We start from the raw sequence: 16,105 nt of genomic DNA on the forward strand, positions 1-16,105 counted from the left end.
AAATGAAAGAATGAAAGAATGAAAATTTTCAAAATCGGCGCAAATGTCATACGCCCGATCTTTCTTATTTAAATGCCAAATTACAGTTTTGACCCCAATTTCACTGTCCACTGAACATAGAAAATGATAGTGCAAAGGTCAGGTTAATGTTCCCTATGATATGATCTTGCTAATTTAAATGCCAAATTAAAGTTTTGACCCCAATTTCACGGTCCACTGAACATGGACAATGATAGTGCGAGTGGGGCTTTCCTGTACTATGAACACATTCTTGTTATCTATGTCAACAGTTTAGTTATGCTATTCATTCTTTTTATTTCTCATTCTAATTACAGTGGTTGATATATTGTGGATTCATTATAAGTTGAATACCTATTTTGTTGGGTTTCCTTGGATTAGGTGAACAACAAATTCAAATGTTCAAGGAATAACATATTTTCAATAGGCTTTGTATATAGAGATTGGCAAAACCATGAAATCAAATATCCATGATTATGCAAGTTTTCAGCATTCCACGGAAATTAATACCCACGAAAAGATGAATCCACAGCAAATCTAAGAGTATGCAGGTTGTTGAACATATATCTATGGAGCCATTTTTTGTTTTCAAATAACTAAAAAATGAAATATTATGTTACAAAAACAATGATTTTTATTTCATCAAAATATTCACCTGACATTATACAATTATGACTATATATTTTAGCATCCTGTAGAACCACCCCAGTGTATAACAGATCTTCCTGTACCATTTGATCCCCATTGGACCAATAAAGTAGGTTATCACTTATTCATTTTCGATATAAAGATTATTTTTTCATACACAATGAAATAATCATGTAAGATCTGTAATAATCTAAATAATCTAAATATTACTGTTATTGTATGTATGAAAACAAGAATGGAAAGAACAAATGAGACCAATTTATTGTTTTCAATTTAAATTAAAGATTCTAACAAACATTTTTTTTCAGAACTTTTCTGACTTTTTCTTCAGTTTGAAAAAAACTGGCATGATTGTTTAATTTGTTCTCAATCTATTGCAATTTGCAGTTTATTCAAAAGGCTGACACAATTTGCAATTTGTTTCATCAAATCAAAACTGTGCATATGTTTTTGATAACCTCCAGTAGAAGACCCACAGTCAAAACAAATACTCTAACTGTATGTTTATAGTTGTGTGAAATGAAAAATGAAAGCTAGTTACATCATTCCTATTTGATTTGATTTCCACAACTGTCATTGAAATTAAAAGGATTTATTTTCTTTTAACACATCGATTTTAGTGATTTTTAATTGACTTTTTGTATTGCTATACAATTGTAAAGATTTAATTGTTAAAACTATGTCTTTTAAAATGTCTTCTATATAACTATAAAACAGACTTGAATTTTGATTAAAAAATTTGATATTCATTGAAATATATATAAAGTTTAGATATGTTGGAAATAAAATTCCAAGGGAGATAATTGAATATGTTTGATTTATCTTCTTTTTAAATATGAATTTGTAATAGAACTTACTTATCTCCCTTTGAGACTTCCAGAAAACATATTTCTCCAAAAATATTTTTACCATGGACAGAAAAATAACATTAGAAAAGAGATAGTTTGAAAACATAAAATTGGACATTAATGTAGCAATTCAAAAATTGCTAAATTGTATTTCATATGACATTACAATAAATATACATTTGAATAAACTTATCTGTACATGACATATAGGAGTTCAAATCAAATAGGATTTGAAAAGTATGCATTTCTATTTTAGATGGCACTGCTAAAATTTATCACTTGATTGTTATTTTGTATAAATTGGGTCAGACTTAAACAGGACTGCCTATAAGAGATGAGCGTGTCAAAGTAACATAATGCAAGCTTTGGAATATTTTAGCTTTAGTTTCAACTTTCAAACATTTGATCACTCAAGACACCTTCCATATATGTAATAAGAGGAATACAATATTTACATGTACATAAAATTGAGAATGGAAATACATGTATATTAACAATACAATATAGTATAAAAAAATTGAAAACTTTATTACACAATTCAATCCAAAATTTCGTTAAGGCTATTTGCCATACTTTAACAGACTTGAGCAATTTAGATTTTGGAATGGTAATAATCTTTAAAAAAAATATTAAAAATGTGTTTTAATATATTGTAGAGTACACTTGAAGATTTATACAACCAGTTCACACACAGTGTAAATAGTTACCAGTTATTTTGGGACTGTATGGAAGACATAGACAAGAATACCTGGGTCTTAGAACCAGACAATCCAAGCTTCAGTGCAGTATACAGACGTATTGCCATTAGTAAGATAAAATAGCTTATATGTGAACCAAATGGTTTTGATGGTCAGCTTGAGTAGCATACACTAGCACTTTTAATCATTTCTGTAGTATAAAAAATATATTTATGCTGAAACATTATACTGCAATATGTGTTACACAGGACATACTACCAAATCAGTTAAGATATTTCTATTTAAGGAATAAAATTGAGAATGGAAATTGGGAATGTGTCAAAGAGACAACAACCTGACCATAGAACTGACATCAGCAGAAGGTCACCAATACATTTAAAAAGTAATTCTAAAAACATCACATTTATTATTTCCCTCATCCCCATGTAAAGCAATTTAGAAAATAATGTTTTACATGTTTTTGAAAGTGTCATGAAATTACAACTTAGTCTTAATCTGACTAGGATTGTCAGTTTTCTCTCCAGGTATTCTGACTGCCTCAAGCCCTCAACCAATAAAAACAAAACAATCACAAATAGCGAACAGCAACCAACATCAACCAAAAAAGAGGTCTGTGAGAAAATATGTATCAAAGCTTATCATAAAAATTTAATTTAAGTTTCAATGATTTTGTTTCCAGGTTCATCTGCATCAGTTCAAATTACAGTGGATCCAAGACAACCACAGTTATTACCCAGTTGTAGATTTATGGGAGCTGATCATAGTAAGTTGTCATAAATATTTCTTCCAGTGGAAATAGGGTTCCAAAATATTTCTTCCTAGTATTATAAGGTAAATTCGATTACATGACAAGTCACAAATGCAATATTGTATACCTATTGACTGGGTAAGAGTGTACAGTGTTATAGCAAGTTTGCTGTTGCTGAGAAGTTGTGAAGTTACATTAGGTAGCCATTAATGCTCAATGGAATAACATAATGTTAAATGTCACTTGGTTTAGTGGTAGGCTTCTATTGTCAAAATTCATTCAAATTCAGAATAAGAATAAAGAAATTATTTAAAAAGTTTACAAAATGTCAGCATCTGCAGCATTACTTTTTGGTATTCAGGGCCATAACTAGGGTTCGAATTTGGGAGGCCGGGGTTTGGGGACTGCCGCTTGATGCCCCAAACCCCGCCGATTTTTTTCTCTCTCAGTAAAATGGCTTAATATGACCTGTTTTCCTTCGATTTCCTTACTTAAGAAACATCAGTATTGCTTGAACCTGGAAGCAATTTTTATGCAAAACATGCACGCAGCCCCACACAGATTTTTTTCCTCTCAGTAAAATGGTTAAAAATATTCCTTCGATTTCCCCTACTTTAAGATTAGAAACATCAGTATTGCTGGGTCCTGGAAGTAATTTTTATGCAAACAGTTGTTATCTGTATTTAAAAATATTTTTGTTAGAAATCAAACCATGCAAACTGGTAAGTAAAAAAACAAACATAATAAAGCAAGATCATAGAACGCAACATATTTTTTTATCAAGGAATTTCAGTATTGTTGAAAGCTGAACAGACATCTATATAACTACGCTAATCACGGACTTTCTAAACTAGTATATACTTAGTATAGAAAGTCCCTATTAGATGAATAGGAGTGTTTAACTAATAAGGCAGTCACCATAATGTTCTTGTACAGTCGGGACACGTTTAAAAAAATGATCTAACAGATGATTCAGCGGGTAACAAATTTACGATATCATATACGATTCACAATACAAAGGGAACCTCTTCAGCTTAATTGAGTCCCTAAATAAATGTGATTTGGAGATTTTTATTCAAAACTGTTTCATATGTGTTTTTAGGCGTACAAATACTGATTAACAGACGGACGGCCACAAAATAAATATAACAAATACTGAAACATTTCACTATTGATCAAAAATCCGGAAAGTGATAGATATATTACATATCATGATAACACTGTTCAAACTGTAAACTTGTGTTGTTTTTTAATATTAGTTCATGTTCTTCGTTTACATAATGTCAATATTTCGTTTTATTACTTCAAAAAAATATTGGGTGTAGAAAATTTAGGGAAGGCAGTTGCCTCCCCTGCCTCATAGGTAGTTATGGCCCTCGTAATGAAATCTGCAGATTCTGTAACTCATACTATGTCAGGTTTTTAGTATGCATCTGATATATTGAAATAAGGTCATATTTTTTTTTATAGGTGTGAGTCAATTAAGACAGAACATGAACTCTAACCTTTATCACTGGTAAGATATAATTGATTTCTTCATTTTATCTGACAATAGGACATTTAAAAGCATGAAATATCACATCACAAGCAAATAGCCTGGTATTTGTTAGCTTACCACAAAGTGAACACCTACCATCTTTGCTACATGGTTATATACTTAAAATAGCTTTAAAAAAATATGTTTGCACTAAATGTGGCATTATCAATACAATAAAGTAATGTGCAAGATTTTAATTATTCTTAATTTTACACGTACAAGGTAAAATGCCTAATTGTATTGGTTCAAGGATATAGATAACAAAAATTATTAGAAATTAAATATATGTTCAACTTCAAAATACATCATATTTTCAAGCTCAGTCTAGACTTTGTATCAAATTCATTGAACAAGAACTTCAAGAAATATAACAAATTGTTGAAATTTTTATTTAAAACCTCTATTTATATGGGAATTCATATCTAACAAATGTTCTGAATACTGTTTACAGGGATCCAGAAGGAAATCTGCTAGAGAATCTACAGAGTTTATTAGACATAATCTTCCCTACTCCTACAACATCAAAGAAAGAGGTGCCAGTTTCATTTATTTTATTGCTGTATAATTTTTTATAGTATGCTAGTCTGAGAAAGCTGTTGCGTGACATTTCATTTGTGAATGTCGCATGGTCCCTTCTCATTACTTATATAGAAACATCTAATCTATTGTTTGCCACTGGACATTATGCAACCAACAATCAAACAATCTTTGTTTCCTCAAGTACAATTATATTACATTTAGTTTGTTGAAAGAAGGGAATAAGAAAGCTATGCGTTCATAGACAAGTTACATCAATGAAACCAGAAAAGACTTCAAAGTTATCTAAGGTAAAATTCAAGATTGCACAATCTAGATGAAATTTGAATGAATTCAATAGAGACTACAAAAAGTTAAAAGTTTGCAAAATACTAAGATGCAACCTTAGATAATCATGAAGGTTCTAATACATAACATGATATATAACAAAGAATTCCCCAAAATACTTCACAGCACAACAGGCACACCAACCAATATTTTCATTGTACTAATTAACGTGTTGTTTTATTTCTAGTATATATATATTTTCAGGAGTTCAGTATGGAATGTGGGATCTGTTATTCATATAAACTGGAGACAGAATTACCCAATGAAGTATGTAACGATAGTAGATGTGAACAGGCTTACCATCATTCCTGTTTGTATGAGGTAATATACAACTAATTGTTGAATAACATACGTTTTTATCACAACATTTGTTGAGAAAAGTATTATTATGACCATGTACTGTGATATTTTACATTTTGAAAAAATATTAATTTGTCCATGTGCCCTTTTAAACATTTTCCCATCGATATCTTTAAAATATGCACACGAATATGAGGGAGGGTAGGAGGGGTCCTGATCCCCAATTCCCGAGCTTAAAAACATGAAATCCCGAGGTCCTGAAATTCAAAAAAGAATTCCCAGATCACAAAAGGGTCAATCCCAAAATCCCGAGCTTAAAAACACTTGATCCCGGAGTCCCGATAAAGGTCCTATCCCCCCTCAAATATGTTGGCCAATAATAAAAACTGCTTAGTAAATTGTTATACAGCAGCAAGCAGCATACTACAGTAAATGTATATAAAGTTATAAATATTTTAGATAAGAGTTGGATTAAATTAACCAAATCATATTGGTTTTTTTTATATTGACTCTTTATGCATCTTAGATATTTTGATATATTTTCAGTGGTTGAGGTCATCTGGATGCAGACAAAGTTTTAATACAGTTTTTGGAGAATGCCCATATTGCAGCAAGGTAAATAATTTGTTTTTTTTACATGTTCACATTAGTTCCCAGTATACAATATTTGCTGTTTTAAATATGTTTGTTTAAAATGATTAATAATTTATTTGTCAAAATGAATCCACCTACCACAACTATCTAAAATGTGCAAAATTTGATGAACTGGAACACTGGGACATAGTTAAATTATTTAAATATGTAAATGCTAGCATGTAGATGAGTTTACTAACATTTTTTTTACTGACAATAGTTAGATTTGCACCTCTACCATATCTGGAATGCATGTAAACAGAAGTATTCTTTAGTTTAATGCCTATCAACTAGTTAGACCACTTGGTCATGGAGACTAATTCTCATACATTGTACCTTGCACTTTTGTGCATAGAATTATCTCCTTTTAACATTAAATAGATATTAAAATATGGGTTTTGTAAGTTTTTTTTGTTTTTTGTTGTTGTTTTTTTGGTTGTTTCTTTTATTTGTAAGTTACTCTCTTTTTTTACAGCCAATTACAGTCAAGATGCCAACAACTTGATTACAGATCAATAATATCTATATATAAATCCAACCACCATGGACAAAACAGAGGTGTACCAGTTCTATTTAGGAGAGAGATAACATTAAACCTAAGAGTAGCTTACCAATACCAATGATAATCTACAGTGATTAAAATATAGATTTTTGCTGAGTTTAAAAACACTTCTGCAAATAAATGCTGCACAACCCATAGATTTACCAGTTCTATTTAGGAGAGTGATACCATTGAGTCAAGGGCATCTTCAAAACTTTTTAACAAGTGCCAATGATAATTTACAGTGATTTGATTGTTGACTTTGTTGAGTTTAAAAACACTTTTGTTAATAGATGACCGCATTTAATTATGTGTTACAGGTTCTTACATATAGCATGTGTACTCTCCAAGTATCATTCAGACACAGCTAGAAACCTGAAAAAGTTATGATTTGTTGGAAGAAAATGAACTAATTGTACATTGAAACATTTATTGCTAAGAAATCTCATAACGTTTAATAGCGGAATGTCTATTAAATTATTCAAAATGTGAATTTTTCAAAACTGGCTACATAAAATTTTGTTATAGAATTCTAAATTAAAGATAAAATATATAAGATATCATTTCTGTGTAACATAACATACACATTATATGTTATTCAGGTCTCAGACAGGGTATATACTGTGACATTCCCGGCTTAGAGTTTATATCCCCTGAGCCGAAGGCGAAGGGGATATAAGCATTAAGCCGGGAATGTCACAGTATATACCCTGTCTGAGACCTGAATTACACATATATTACAGATTACCCCTGACTTAATGTTATTTTCCAATGCAGGTATTTGTTGACAACACATATATATTGAAAAACCCAATCTGATTAGTTCGGCATACGTGAAGGATTTTCGAATTTGCTGTGAACATAATTTTATCGTGTAAATTATAATTTATAATAACACCTAAAACATTAAATTTAAGTATTAAAAGTGTTAATTGCGTAATTTTGTATTAAAAATGTATTATTGACTGAAGCACGTCATTATTTTCCCTCTGTGAGCCTCTGACAGTCTGATAGCTTTTGACTACGTCACATAGTAACCGGTGTTATGATGACGTTTCTGGGGTTCCAATTGGGGATAAAAACGTCGTATATACACCGGCAGTTTCCTGAATATATGCTGACATCTCTGTGTTGTTATCCAATCACAAACCTCGACACATTTGTAATCCGTAATATATTTATATATTGTTCATGAAAAGTAATTGTCTTCAAGGATATAAACATCTGTATATGATCAGGGTTGTTACAGAAATGTTTTACTGTGGGTTCATTATTAATCGTTGGATACCAATTTTTGTTGATTTTGTGGTTACAGGTGAACCATGAATTTAAATAATAAAAAAAGTACAGATTTTCTATAGGCTTGTATGCAGACCCTAACAAAGCCATGAAATCGAATACATGTACCAAAAAAAAATATGAAGTTTCTTTAATCCATGAAAATTGGAATCCACGAAAAATTGATAAATCCACAGTAATAGGAAGTTACAGTCCCCTTTACCTCTTGATCTTCCACTCCAGTCTTTGATCTGATCACAGGAGCATAAAACACATATCACTGTTGAAAGGTCGACTTCATAATTCAGAAGCTTGAAAGTTATATGTATTTGGAAACATATATGACGAAAATCTAGTGCAATTACACAACTTTTAAACAAAGGACACAAATCAATAAAACCATGAAAATTTTAATACAAAATTTAAACATACATGTATTTAAAATGGAAATCATGAGATTTTAAAGTTTTGTAATGTGTCTTCAAGCTTTGTACATTTATATCTGGAAAAACCCTTGGTTTTCAACCCATCAAATGGAATCATTTTTTATTTAATATGTACATGTGTACTCCTTTAAATGCCTGTTTGATATCTCTCCATAGTCTGTTCATATCTAAAATAACAATACCGCTGACAACCAGTATTAAAATGGCAGCTCCTGCATAGCCAATACTGGCTGCAGTCACACGAGAATCGGTAGCACTGTATTTCCTTCGGCGCATGATAGAAGTATTAGTTTTATCTACTTTCAGGCTTGTTACAAGCCAATCAATTTGTTCTTGTAATGTACTGTTACCCCAGAAATCAGGTAAACCAGACACCTGTGATCCACATTTAGGACAGGAACAGGGTGGAGGTGTAATGTCCACCGACAGTGTGTAATTACAATCAATGCTAGATTCAATTGGGTCATCACCTGTGGTACACACAGATTCCGGGTTCACGTCAGTGTTGGTGAAAATTGTGTTTTTACGTGGGAAAGGATCGGCACCTGGAAAAAGGAATCAAATATATTTATCTTATTCATCATTCATCAAGGAAATGGTGTGTAAGGATGTTTGTGTGTCATGTTTTGGAAATTTTGGCAGATTTTCAAAATCCTCTTGTTTTATCCATTTGAATCCCTTTAAAAAAAATTGCCCGTTGACCGCCATTTTCTTTTTATAAATCTTTTACATGTATAATTAAAAGCCATCTGTAGAAGTCTTATAAAATCTTTATTTTTTTTTAAATAGTTTTTGAGAACTTAAACTTGTCAATGATTAAGCCATGAAAAAGCAAGAGAGAAAATTTTCCAGCTTAAATTTCAAAGGCTAATACCTTGAATACAAGAACATTGACCTATATTATTTTTTTTGCTCTTTTGGATCTTTCAATAATAAAAGAAGGCATTTTAAAATGTATTTTGATTTAACCAGACCTAGATGAATTTCAATGGCTAATATCTTGAATACAAGTACATTGACCTATATTATTTTTTTTGCTCTTTTGGTTCCTTTAATAATAAAAGAAGGCATTTTAAAATGTGTTTTGATTTAACCAGACCTAGATGACCCTTAATACTGATTTATGGAAAAACTGATATATAGGTCACTTTTATTTTAAGGGAAAGCAGGTCTTGTAAGGTCACCATTTGCTTTTTCCATTGAAGTAATACCTACAGTACCAATGTATGAACAAGATAACCTAAAATCATTATTACACCTGTTTTTGCATTGTAATCAATGACACCATGATTACTTGTAATCAATTACATCACGATTAGTTGTAATCAATTACATTACGATTTCTGGTAATCAATTACTTGCAATCAATTACATTACAATTACTTGTATTTAGAAAATGTATGATTACTGATTACATGCAATTACACTGCAAAATGTAATCGATAACAGCTGATTACAATGACCCCATGCCTGACCTGAATATCTAAAGAGCTATATGACCTAAATGCACCCTTGAATGAAAAAGCCATTTAATCTGTATAAGGTCATATTTGCAAAATGAAATTTGAAAAGTAGAATTGAAAAAATATATGGTATAGATCATGTCAGTACCAAATCACTAATTACTAAGCTGATTATTCTCTCCCTGACTAACAGTCCACAAGCAACAGTATGGACTCAATTCTAGAAAATAATAAGTTTAATAACTATTTTGATCTGAGCGTCACTGATGAGTCGTATGTAGACACAACGTGTGTCTGGCGTATCAAATTATAATTCTCGTATCTTTGATAACTATGAGTAGAGGCCTGTATAGATTTTCTTGATTTACCTTTATCCCGGACTCTCTTTACCAAAATATTTATAATTAAAGGATGTATAAAGACTTCATACTAGCCGTACACATACCCACATATACACCTTATTGTTTCACTATCCCAGACAGTCCTTAACATAATACATTTCTCATCAATGTCATATATATTTAAAAAAAAAAAAAAAAACTCTTTATGCTATCAAAAGTATTCACTTACGGTAAGAAAAACAAGCCTTCCTATAATATCTTAGAGGAAGAGTGCATGTTTTTTTTGTCTGTAGTCTTTCATGTAGAATACAAGTTGACGTGCTGGGATCATAAGATATACCCCAGCACTGCTCATTAGACCGGACATGCAGCAGACACTGAGTCTTACAGTCCTCCTCTGATAGTCCAAGTTTTGTTGAGCTGACAGAGGTTTCTAAATCAGCACAATTGTCAGAATCAAAACTAAGTTTACAAGAACCTGTGGATATAATAGAAAAAAGGTGATAATATATATATTATGAATCAGGCTGAATTTCAGTTAAGAGCATCGTGTTAAGTGCTTAGAGAAAACAAACATCGAATTGCTTAATAAATAATGCGTATTTGTTGTAGGGTGATAGTGATACATTTTTATACTGACTGTTTATTACTTTGACCTGAAGATATCATAATATAACTAATATTTGCTACCTGAAATGAAACACTGGTCAACCAATCTTTGTTTAAACCGCGGATGATTACAGTGTTCAGTGGCAGAACCCCCTTTTCTGCATATTTCAATGCATATGAACAGGGAAATATGGCTGGAACCCCCTCTATTTCTCCTGGGTTGGGAACCCCTCTTGAAAATTACTGGATCCACCCATATAGGCACAACGTATATCTATTTATAAAAAAATGAACATGTCACAAGTTAAAATCTTGTTTGTTATATTTAATAATTATTATCTTTTGAAAATGTCTGGATCAACCACTGGCTGCATCTTAACGAATATGCTACTTCAGTGTCTAGCGTATGTTTTTAAAACCATTTAAATACAGGTATACGATCTTTTAACCTGGTGCAAGATACCGGTATGGTGCAGAATCTGTGTACCCTACCGGAACAAATGTGATCGTCAGAAGGTTCTGTGCATGTAGTGTTGCACTAGTACAGTCGTTATTTTTCTGTGCATGTAGTGTTGCACTAGTACAGTCGTTATTTTTCTGTGCATGTAGTGTTGTACTAGTACAGTCGTTATTTTTCTATGCATGTAGTGTTGCACTAGTGCAGTCGTTATTTTTCTATGCATGTAGTGTTGCACTAGTACAGTCGTTATTTTTCTATGCATGTAGTGTTGCATTAGTACAGTCGTTATTTTTCTATGCATGTAGTGTTGTAATACAGTCGTTATCATAGTTTTCTATGTATGTAGTGTTTTCCCGTCATTCGACAGTCAGTTAAAATCACAGGCATTTGTCTTAGAAAAATAAATTCAACCGATCGCGAAATACCGTTATATGCCAATTTCTCGGTTGTCAAACCCAGTAAATGTAAAGTAACTTCCTCAAAAAGTTGATGGTATTCAGTTACTAAAGAGGGGCGGAGAAAACTTGTTATGTCGAAAATCTAAATTGACATATATAAGTGTTATATTAAGGCATATAAAAGGGGGATCCGAGACACTTGCCTGTGGTAAAAAAGCAATCCAACATCACGTATGCGTTCTTCATATGGCTGATTTTGATAAACACGTTTTCTTGTACCGTTTAGATGGATATGATCATTTCTTTTTAGTAAGTTTCTGTAAGTCTGTATGTTTACTTCGAAAGTTGCAAAATGAGTAGTATTGTCATGGCCTTCAATTTTTAGCTTACTATGCAGTATGTTTTTGCTAATTGTGGAAGGCTGTACTGTGACATAAATTGACTGTTGTAAACCATTATGACATTTGGTCTCACTTAGAGAGTTGTCTCATTGGCTATATATGTATACCACCTCTGTTTATCTTAATATTGACTCAATGTATCTTTTTTTTCGGTTACGGGTTGTGCATTTTTTAGTCAAACTTACATGGTTGACGATTTTCACATACAGCAGGCAGTTTGTCAGTACAAGGACGAATTTTCCATGACAGATCAAATTGGCTGGCAGATACACAGAATTCACCGTTCGCCTGTGTTGTGGTCGACCAATATGAAGACGTTATGGCGCTGCAGTCTGACCACTTGAAAATACCATCTGTATTGCTACCATTTACATCATGCAATCCTATCCAGAAGGCAGACGACCTGAATTGTAGGTGATTGCTCATGAAATACTATTTGTGATTCATGTAATATACATTAATTCATATGATATTCTTTGATTCATACAATATACATTGATTCATATTATATACATTATTCATATAATATACATTATTCATATAATATACATTATTCATATAATATAGATTGATTTAAATGGATTAGTTCAGAGGTCTGAGTTTGCTAGCTGGCTGGTTGATTATGTCTAGCATAAAGAGCTGATAACATTTGAACGCGGATTAAAATTCCTGGTATCCTTCATTTTTTTAATATGAACTTGGATGATTTGACATATTTTGTTTCTTGAATCTCATTTCATAATTTTTTGGAATTAGTTTATCAAATGGGATCATGAAATCAAAAATATGTGTTGGTGGTCGTTTCATGTCTTTATGTATGATTAGAAAAAACAGACTTAAAAGCGAGTTTCCTATATTTATTCAATATAATCATAAGATGTGGTATTTTTACAAATGAGACAACTCTCCACAAGAAGCCGATTGCCGCCATAATTAAAGTGTTGAATGATCCTATGTATTCTATGAACAAGAAACTTACAAAACACTGGAATCTTTCATGTGTCTAACATAATAGGAGGTTGCAATTTTCCGAACTTCATCATATATATTAAGAAGACGGCCACCACGTGTTTGGCATTCCACGGAAGCCTCGTTCCAGCTCATGTCCCCTTCTATCATACTAAAGATGACATTGGTGGTTTCGGGTATTTTTGTTCCTCCTTAAACACAAACGAAAGACACACACATTATTTAATTTTGTTAACATGGAAATTAAACATTGAATAGACGAAATTGATAAGGAAAATGTTTATCTCTTATATAAGCTTTGACAACTCTCGGCTCCCTCTCGGAATAAATAAAGAATAAAATAAAAATATTTATTTCTGCAATTAAGGGCTCTTGATGGACAGCATGCCATTTTAATACGTACAAAAAAATCACTATGACTTGTAAAAATAAAAATCAAATCGAAAAGAACGAACAAAAGGTTCATATAGTAATAAAGCTACAATGATAGTCCATCGGAAGGGACGTTAAATGGCTGACCCGTGTTAAAAGAGAGCCATAGCTCTTGCACGTTAAAGACACCCTTGTAGATTTCGAAAAAGGGCAGGATAATGCCGCTACAAGTCAGCACTCGCACCCACAAAGTGGAAAGGGATTAATATAAGTTGCAAAAGGTGTTTCCCAATCCACTATAAATAAATATGTTTAAACTAAAGCTACGCATATTTCATCCTTCTTAACTTTCAGCGTAATTAATCGAATATATATATCTGGACATATATACAATAATGCGACTAAAAAAATATTTGATATACGGAAAAGAAAATGTATTTGACATATATAAAATAATGCGACTAAACAAATATTTGATATATACGGAAAAGAAAATGTATTTGTTTTACATAATTTTCTATCAAAAGGTTACCCTTGAATATTAATATTTCAGCTTTAATATAAAAAGTTATGAATATCTAGACACGGCATAACATTTCGTGAACTCCCCCAAAAAATATTATTACACCAAGATGTTCGTTATCCTGCATTAATAATCTTTTGTGTTAGAAAAAACTCAAATTCCTGTTAGACTTTAATTCGAAATTATTGAAAGCTATCGGTTTGCATTTTGCATTTACCATATGATCATAACCATAGTGTGATTTATACATACGATCGGACCAATGCTATTCGTGGTGTAAGAACAAGAACAAGAACATATTTCATAGCACAAAAAAGGACAAACAAAGATCATTATAGAGCTTACATGCATGTATAAGGGAATAAAGCATATATACATAGATTTTTTAAAACTCATAATCACAAAACAGTTTAATAAGACTTCGATAACACCCTTGGTTTGTATGATATATTATAGCTACATGAAAAATATAAAATAGATCTAACTCATATTGACTTTGATAAATTTTCCAACTGCATTAGTTGATTGTCTTCATAGCTTAATGAATACACGATTTTTTGCTGATTGTCCAGTAAAACACAAAAAGGAGTTTTGGCAATCAAAGCCAAAGAGAGAATATCTGTCAGAGTAACATTTTTTTGCATGAAGTGAAAACATGGATTTCACAGCAAGAGGAGGATTTTTTTGCAAATTCTTTCATCTCTAGTTATATTAAAAAAAACGGCAAAATTCAACTTGAGCTTATGAGCAGATTAGATATACGATAACGTACAAATCAATAGCTGTTCTAAATTCAAATTGAAGAGAGACAATTTTCATAACGATTTTCTTCTTCTAAATTTCAAACAATTTTCTTCTAGAAGCATTTTTATTTAAACATTACAATCTTTCAAACATTTACTAACTTTTATTATGAATATTTGCAACGTATATAAAAAAAAAATTTTTTTTGTTACAACTGTTTTAATTCTTGTTTATTCAAAACTTTCTAATATTTAAAAAAAAAATCAACAGTGGAACAAAGCAGTTATGGTATATTTGTGAATCTCTTGTCTATAGCTATAGATGCATTCAACAATTGACTTAAATACAAAATCATAATGTTAAAAACCCTAGTTCTGATAAAATACCACAATTTTTACTCATTTTGAGTCCAACAATTTGAGTCCAACAAATTATATTAAGAGAACTTCATATGAACATGATGAAGGTTCTAGCACGGAATATTGTTGTAAATGTTTTTCAAGATTAAATAAGGCGAATTGAATTTTTTATGACAAGAAACATTATAACCACTCATACCTATAATTGATATGATGAAAAATATGAACATATTTAAATAAACTCATCATAGACAACAGGAATGACATTTGTATTTGCGCCAAGGACGCACGTTATGTCTACAAAAGACTCATCAGTAAAGCTCGATTAAAAAATGTTAAAAATGCCAAATAAAGTACGAACTTGAAGAGCATTTAAGACCAACAAAAATTCTTAAAAGTTTTGCCAAATACAGTTAATACATATATTCCTTCATATAGAATAACGATTTTTTTTTTAATAACGTGAAATCTTACCATGGCTTACAGAAAATAAAGCAATCCATACAACCGCTACCAACATTGTTCTGGCGTTAACTTGCTTGTTCGTCTGCTATAAAAACGAATGAACTTTTGAGCGGGAAGCAGTTACATTTCTAATAGAAGACAATAACATCATTTGAATCTATATAAAGTTATAAACACACAAAGCAGAAGTAATTCTTGACGCTTTACAACCCAGGTTATGGATTGACAATGAAATTAAGACAAGTTTTCTTATTATTTATTGGATTTTTATTTCCGTTTGTTCCTGTTATCAAAGACGATGGGACACTCGATTATCCAACTTCCTTGTGATTAAAACAGATAATATAACACTACAGGGATAATACTTTTAATAGCTTGACAGGTCTTCGATATGTTCGTACAACACAATACGGTGTGATTCAGTTCTATCCTAAGCAATTTA

At 31.4% G+C, this 16,105-nt stretch overlaps 2 protein-coding genes across 3 annotated transcripts in view; one reads left to right on the forward strand and one right to left on the reverse strand.

Annotated features, from left to right (window-relative positions):
* The window catches only part of LOC134711296 (E3 ubiquitin-protein ligase FANCL-like), a 33,919-nt gene extending 26,558 nt beyond the window's left edge, over positions 1 to 7,361 (forward strand). For both annotated transcript variants that reach the window (XM_063571825.1, XM_063571826.1), the window contains exons 7-14: positions 707 to 775; positions 2,171 to 2,321; positions 2,892 to 2,975; positions 4,431 to 4,476; positions 4,949 to 5,030; positions 5,566 to 5,682; positions 6,208 to 6,276; positions 6,770 to 7,361. In XM_063571825.1, the coding sequence (XP_063427895.1) occupies positions 707 to 775; positions 2,171 to 2,321; positions 2,892 to 2,975; positions 4,431 to 4,476; positions 4,949 to 5,030; positions 5,566 to 5,682; positions 6,208 to 6,276; positions 6,770 to 6,799 (648 nt within the window). In that variant the 3' untranslated portion in view covers positions 6,800 to 7,361. The remainder of the gene's footprint in view (positions 1 to 706; positions 776 to 2,170; positions 2,322 to 2,891; positions 2,976 to 4,430; positions 4,477 to 4,948; positions 5,031 to 5,565; positions 5,683 to 6,207; positions 6,277 to 6,769) is intronic.
* Positions 7,362 to 8,350: 989 nt separating this feature from the next.
* On the reverse strand, positions 8,351 to 15,871 carry LOC134709372 (uncharacterized). Its single transcript, XM_063569541.1, has 5 exons — positions 15,673 to 15,871; positions 13,211 to 13,391; positions 12,417 to 12,634; positions 10,593 to 10,841; positions 8,351 to 9,104 (listed from the first exon to the last, which is right to left on the reverse strand). Exons 1-5 carry the CDS (start codon positions 15,716 to 15,718, stop codon positions 8,653 to 8,655), a joined length of 1,146 nt encoding a protein of 381 aa, XP_063425611.1. The 5' UTR covers positions 15,719 to 15,871; the 3' UTR covers positions 8,351 to 8,652.
* Between the last annotated feature and the right edge of the window lie 234 nt (positions 15,872 to 16,105).

This window comes from Mytilus trossulus, chromosome 3 (assembly GCF_036588685.1).
Source record: "Mytilus trossulus isolate FHL-02 chromosome 3, PNRI_Mtr1.1.1.hap1, whole genome shotgun sequence".
Lineage (NCBI taxonomy): Eukaryota > Metazoa > Mollusca > Bivalvia > Mytilida > Mytilidae > Mytilus > Mytilus trossulus.

Coding starts and splice junctions, on each gene's coding strand:
- LOC134709372 (XM_063569541.1), bottom strand. CDS start 15,718: ATGTTGGTAGCGGTTGTATGGATTGCTTTATTTTCTGTAAGCCATG. Junction 13,392..15,672: donor TTTATTTTCTGTAAGCCATG/GTAAGATTTCAC, acceptor TTTGTGTTTAAG/GAGGAACAAAAATACCCGAA. Junction 12,635..13,210: donor ATGAAAGATTCCAGTGTTTT/GTAAGTTTCTTG, acceptor CCTACAATTCAG/GTCGTCTGCCTTCTGGATAG.